At 28.5% G+C, this 6,870-nt stretch overlaps 1 protein-coding gene across 1 annotated transcript in view; it reads left to right on the forward strand.

The window, feature by feature from the left end:
* LOC106468510 (serine/threonine-protein phosphatase 2A 56 kDa regulatory subunit epsilon isoform-like) overlaps positions 1-6,870 on the forward strand; it is a gene marked incomplete in the record, with an annotated part of 69,491 nt that overhangs the window by 33,898 nt on the left and 28,723 nt on the right. Inside the window, 3 exon segments of the mRNA XM_022396846.1 lie at positions 1,521-1,622; positions 1,893-1,985; positions 5,223-5,353. Coding sequence (XP_022252554.1) covers positions 1,521-1,622; positions 1,893-1,985; positions 5,223-5,353 — 326 coding nt within the window.

A 6,870-nucleotide genomic window follows, 5' to 3' on the forward strand; every position in this document is an offset into this window, starting at 1 on the left:
ACATTTGCTGTTATATTAAAGTTTTTCTTCATTACCCATTCAAGCCGTCTCCAGCCATTAATAATTCACTTTGTCATTTATAACCAGAATAAAAAGCAAAATTTTGATCTGTTAAATGATGTATAATGCTATGTTGTTTTCAGTACAGAGTATTGTAAATTTCATCTTCAGTTTGAAAATTTTTCTCAGTGTTCAGCTTGAGCTGCTATAGGAACTATTTTAAACCCTTCTTGTCTCGATTAGAAAGCCAGTTAAATTATAACAGTTATAGGACATTGTTTTCTTTGTACACGTTGTTATTCTGTGTGTTTAGATGCATTATTTACGACAAACATCAAACTTGAGGAAATTTTATTTTTGTTCTTTGTATTAGGTTATTATTGCTTTATAAGTGATATAAGATCATGTATTTTTGATACAGTTATTGAGATAAACTCAGGTAATCTAATATTGCAACAAATTTCCATCTATTACGTTCAAAGTGCTTTTTCTAGTAAGTTTTATTTTACAGTTTGTTATTTAAGCCTGAGATTTGAGTGTATTATAGTCATTGTTTGATTCTTTACAAGGACAAAATCTTTCAATTACATTGTAATTAGGTGATTTAGATATGTGCATCTCTTTTAGTAATCACTATGGGTGGGGTGGAAGGCATTTCTGAATGACAAGTCTGAACTTTGATTAATGGAAACCTTCACTGGTGGTTTGTACATTCTCATGACATTTTGACTTTTTATTGATAATGTTCTTTCTCATTGGCTTAAATTATCTATGAAATTGGTCTGCTTCAGGCTTTGCATATCTGGTTTTTATTAAATAAACATTTTTCCTTAGAAATGATAGTTAATATTCATCAGTAAAATACCTGTGATAGGTGCTAGACGTAACATTTATGGCACCATGACTCTTTTCTGTGATGACAAGCCACTATATTAGCTTAAGCAAATAATTCTGATACAAGTTTGTACATAATTCTTCATATGTGGTATTACTGCAAGATTTCATATGAGAAATTGTGAGGGTAGTGTTTAGTAGTCAATTTTCCCAATATTAGGCCTTTTCAGACTGATAAGTTAATACAAAAAAATTAGTGGAGATTGTAATAACAATTGTACTCAGATATGACAAATTCAAAATGTGTGTGCTTTAAAAAACCCTCTACAATGGGGATTGAATTCTTTTTTCATCTATATACATACATAGGTATACCAGTGTGCCAATTTTTAATAAACTTCATCATTTTTCAGCTATTTTAAAGTAAAATAAATCTGTGGACCTGTAAAAAGTTATTTAAAAAAGATCCAAATGCTTGAATGCCTTTGAGTGATCACTTTCTTAAGACCTTTTCAAAAGTGGGAGCATTTTTATTTTTGTTGTTGTTGAAAGTTCGCATGTGTTGTAATTATGTACTAAGGATAAATTAAAACTTCACACCATTAAATTGTTTTATAAACTATACAATAACATATTTTGTACAAATTGCAAGAAAGTTAGTCATATGACCTCTTCAATACATGTAGGTTGCATGTAACTTGTTTCGAACACTCCCACCAAGTGAAAATCCTGACTTTGATCCAGAAGAAGATGATCCAACATTAGAAGCTTCTTGGCCTCATCTACAGGTGTGTTTCTTACCTAGTGAAAAATTTATTTTTAATAATGTTAAATTCTGACTTCATTGTAACCCACCTTCATGTATGATGGGATAAAATGTTCAAGTTAGATTCCATTTACATTAAATGTAAAACAGAAGCTTTAGTTACAAGGATTATAAACTAAAATTATGATATTTATAAACATGTTGAAATTTTTGTTTGCGTTGTATGGAATCATAAACTTTATATCCAGATTTATAAAATTATGTTATACATATGGCTGTCATATCTTTTCAGCTGGTTTATGAGTTTTTTCTTCGATTTCTGGAGTCCCCAGATTTTCAGCCTAGTATTGGGAAGAAAGTTATTGACCAGAAATTTGTTCTGCAGGTAAATGAAAGAAAATCCTGTAGCTTAAAAATTTGGTATATTGTTAAGTCTTGCAAGTTTCAAATTAATAGTATATTGATGTTGTTTTGTTTTTTTTTACTGTAATTAAAGTGTAATTTGAGAAACATGAGAGTTTTCTACTGAGAATAAATAGCATAGTAAAAAAACTGCTGAGTCATTAAGTTTGTAATGAAATGTGTTTTGTAATTCTATTATGTAGCAGAACTAGTATTTCAGTGGTATGTTTCAGCTGAGTCATAAACCACAATGTTAAAAGGAACTAGTTTTTACTATCATTTAAGACTGTATATTACAACTTTCAAGTAAATCTAAAATGCACATGTGAATTACTGAATGTAAGTTTACTTCTGTTATTGAACTTGCTAAGAAGATGAAGTATTGTTATGATGTTAACTGTCAACAGCTGGCAAAACAATGAAACCAACAGGCTTAATATTTTGACAAAAATCACACTAATTACAAGTGCTCTTATTTTTATCATTCCTCTTAAAATTAGTCCATAGGAGATTTTCATTTTGTGTACCTCTAATTTGAAATCAGTGATGTACTAATTAAATCTATCCAGATTTTGAATGCACCCCAGCATATCACATTTCCAAATTTAAGCAAATATAATAATTCTAACTCTATGTTAACAGTGTTTTCTTAAAAATATTTCATAACTAATACTTTGTTGTCTTATAACCTTTATTTATTGTAATTTGCAAAAAATAAATAAACAAATGTTAGAAAAACACTTATGAACTTGTTTTAGGACATTTCTTCCCATCCTAAAGTGTAATGTTATATTTGCTAAGAAACTTATCTTTTTTTTTAATTCTTTTTGTCAAGATTCTGGCTTTTTCTCTCTAGATTTTCTTTCTCTTGCACTGAATTTATTAGTACATTGTCTAATTAACACCCTTTTATGTCCCCACAGCATATGACCTGGAAAAGCACTAATGAAGTTCTGCTTTGAAAATAGCTACAGGCACAATTTAAATTCCAGTGGATAAAACAGATTATATAGTATTTACTTCAATGTAGATTTTATGAATGAGTGTGAAAAGTAATTTATGATCTTAAATGTGATTAAATGTTCTGCAGGGAACAACAGCAGTATTTATTAGGAAGTTGATATTAATTAGGAACAAACCAAAGATCTGGGAATTTTTGCATTTTCCTTATGTTTTTTTTTCAGTCCTGAAAATGTTTTTATATTAAATTATATTTGTCTAAAAGTTACTGAATGTTTCATCTATGACAAGACATCAGGCTTAGTTAACTTTAGAGAGTTTGGTAGATGATGGCAACATATTCTGATAACTCAAGTATTTATTCTTTATACATTATTGTTAAGTATCATACTCTATGTAGATAAGTAAAATAAATTATTTTTTGAGAAAAATCTGTACTTGTTAGATATGAATTGAACATGACCAAGAACATAGTTATCGAGTATATTGTTACCTAGTCTGACCTGACAGCATTGTGACTGGAAGGTCACAGGTCACCAGTTAATCTTTATCAGATTTTTGCCATATTTTTTATATTTCAGGCAGAAGTGATAAGTAATGCAATCAACACAATAAATTATCAAAAGAAATATGTTAATCAATATCAATGAAGTTTAAACTCATTGAATGTATAAAATGGAATTGTTTGATCAAAATATTGAAAATTAAATTCTAACACCTTCAACAAAATTTTAGAAATTTCACCATGCAAAAAAATATTATAGAGAAGTAAATATTGTATGATTTTGTTATAGCTGAGGCTAGATACCATTCAAGAAGTTTTTACTAAGTTTTATGCGACTTGATTCAGTATTCCCATTGTGAGAAGGGAAAGAAAGGGAGGGATATCATTGATATCCTCCCCTTCAAGTCTTGTAATGGGTTAAGAGAATGAAAAACAAAAAATTCTTTTAATCCTAGTATCATTTTAGATGACATGTAAAGTACTGCTTACTTTCTCCAGATTGATTAAACCCATGTGATAATGAAATTGTTCACCACATCTTGTGAGAATTTTTATTATGAAACATTGCTTATATTTTTATACATATGGACAATGTTTAGACATCAATCACCTACTATATAGTCTATTAAAAATAACTAAGATTAATATTACAGACTTGAAAATGTAAACTAAAAATGGGATGAAAACAAGGTTAGAAACACTTGTGTGCATATCACATTTTTCTTTTGTAGAGAAGTAAGGATAAGTTCAACTCATTCTATTTCCTGTTAAGATCTGTAAATAAGACTTAAGTATGTTCTTCTTTATTTTGTTGGTAAGCTGTGATATTAACAGCAAATGACTGGTGGTTTTATGTACTTTAATTAATAACCTATTCTAGTTTTCTTTATTGTTAGTTTCATTAAATCTTATTTATTATAATGTTTGAAATAATTTTTTGATTAATATTACACTTATAAAGGTCACTTGGCACAATGTTTAGATATAAAGACTAACCCAATTCATTTAAATTGGTCATATCTTGTCAGATGTAATTGGAATTATAGCCAGAAAATAACTTCAATAGCAAAGTTATTCAGATAATGAGTCAGTGTGATTGTAATCATTTTTTTTTCTAGTGTATTCATCTATAATAGTAAGTTATGCAGGATTGTCTTGTGATATTTACACTACTGGGTTGTTAGAGAACTAACAACAAACTGCATTACACCATTTTGATACCTTGTTGTTAATGGTGATTTCAGCTGTATCCCAAACTAGTGGCAAAGTGAACTCTATGTAATAGATTTAAGTTACATATTAAGTATCAATACTATTCAACAAATTAACTAATTTGTAAAATAAATTATTTCTTGTAGGGTTGGAATTTTAATGGTCTGTATGCTGAGACTTTTTGGCAACAAAAACACATTCCTGCATGAATTCTGGAACCTTAAAATATCCTATTATTATACATGTTTTGCAGATAAATTGCTTATGTACCATGAAGGCTTTCATAAAACTTTTCTGTTTCCCTGTTCTTGAGTTCTGGAAGAATTTAGTAGATATTTGCCTCAATATCTTGTACTGTTTATCATGACCTTGTGAACTTGCATGTAATATTGTGTGAATTTTTATATATATAATGAAATAATTATAGATACAACTTAATGTTTTTCATTCTGGCTACATTAATAAAAGTAGTGAAAACTTTTTCAAACACAAGTTGAGAGTAATAATTTAATTACCTTCTCTCTCTCTCACTTTTTTCTGTAGCTGTTAGAGCTGTTTGATAGTGAAGATCCCAGGGAACGGGATTTCCTAAAGACTGTCCTTCATAGGATCTATGGAAAGTTTCTTGGCCTGCGAGCTTTCATTAGGAGACAAATAAATAATATATTCTTAAAGTAAGCTGCATTTTTAAGTTTTTGAATTGTGCTGAAGAATACTAATTTTCATTTTCACAGTTTCAGTAAGAATGGTGTGTATTTGTTACAATAACTATGCTTAAAGCTATATCAATTGATTTATGTTTTAAGTATGTATTAGCTTTGAATTCAGCAATGGAGTAATTTGTGTTTGTTTTAAATATTGTTTACGAAAAACATCTTTTCTGTGTGATCATTGTAAGAAAAAATTGTTTTAAAATAGTTTGAAACTTAAATAGAATTTACTTAGAAATTTTGGTAAGATTTCTTATTAATGTTTTTAAGAAATAATTTAAAATGCTTAGCTTTGTTGCTGATTTATTCAACCTGGGCTCAGTCCTTGTGACTGAGCTCGTAGCCATTTTGTGCTTGTTATAGTTTTCATGCTGTAACTTTTAAATTAGTAAGCGAATGTTAACAAAATTTTTTAGTTTATCAGTAAACATTACGATGTTTTATATGCAAAATATCCCTTTTTTTTTATTAAGTCTTAAGAAGGTTTGTAAAGCAATGTTTCTCTCATGCCTTTTTTTTGCTTTTCACATCTTGCCTATCTAACATGTAAATTAATTCTCATTTTAAGATTAAAAATACTTTTATGCATCAGAAAATTTAAAAATTTCACAAGCGAAATCTTTATAATGTTCTGATAGTTATCAAACATTTCTTAAGAAAAGATTTTATATTTTATCTGTTATTTTCAGTAATTAATCTCTGTGTGGGTTTGGTAGATTTGACTGATCCAGCAACCACTATATAAAATTAGGAAATAAACATAAATTATGCCCCTTTCATTCTAGAATGAACACAAATTATAATGCAAACATAAATATTTAGTCTAAATAGCTTAAATCTCATAACATCATACATTTATATATATTTATTATTTTTATTATATTGACCTTTCATATGTGCCTGGCTAACAATACAGAAGTTACAATGATGTGGCGCACATGCACTCGTCTTACCGTATCCAATAATGTAAAACTGACCTTTAGTCTTTACAAAGTAACTTGTCTTGGCTGTGTTTAAGTTGACTAGTATTTTGTAAAATACAGTCACATTTCAATTATTATACATTATATATGTATGTAGATTATTGATGTTTTTAAATAAGCTCTTAGTTATTTTTCCTAAAATGTAGAACAGTAAATAAAGAAGTGAAGCAAACAATTCTCTTCTAATTACAACCTTTGTACTCGGTTGCTGCTTGACATAGGTTGCTAAGCCTTTAAAAATTTTGCACGTGGAGGATATGAAACAAAATATTTTTTTAGGTTCTATATACATATACTGTTAAATAACTAAAAAAATCATAAATTACTACATCAATACCGTAGAATTCCACTATAAATTATCAAGCTTAGTAACTAAGATGTATCTGGGTCTAAAATAATATGAAATTTCGAGCAGACTAAAGACACAACTTACCTCAATTAAAATCTTGATTCAAAAGAAAGAAATGGCACTAGGTACAGTAGAAAGGCTGAGAAAAC

This window comes from Limulus polyphemus, unplaced genomic scaffold, assembly GCF_000517525.1.
Source record: "Limulus polyphemus unplaced genomic scaffold, Limulus_polyphemus-2.1.2 Scaffold3033, whole genome shotgun sequence".
Lineage (NCBI taxonomy): Eukaryota > Metazoa > Arthropoda > Merostomata > Xiphosura > Limulidae > Limulus > Limulus polyphemus.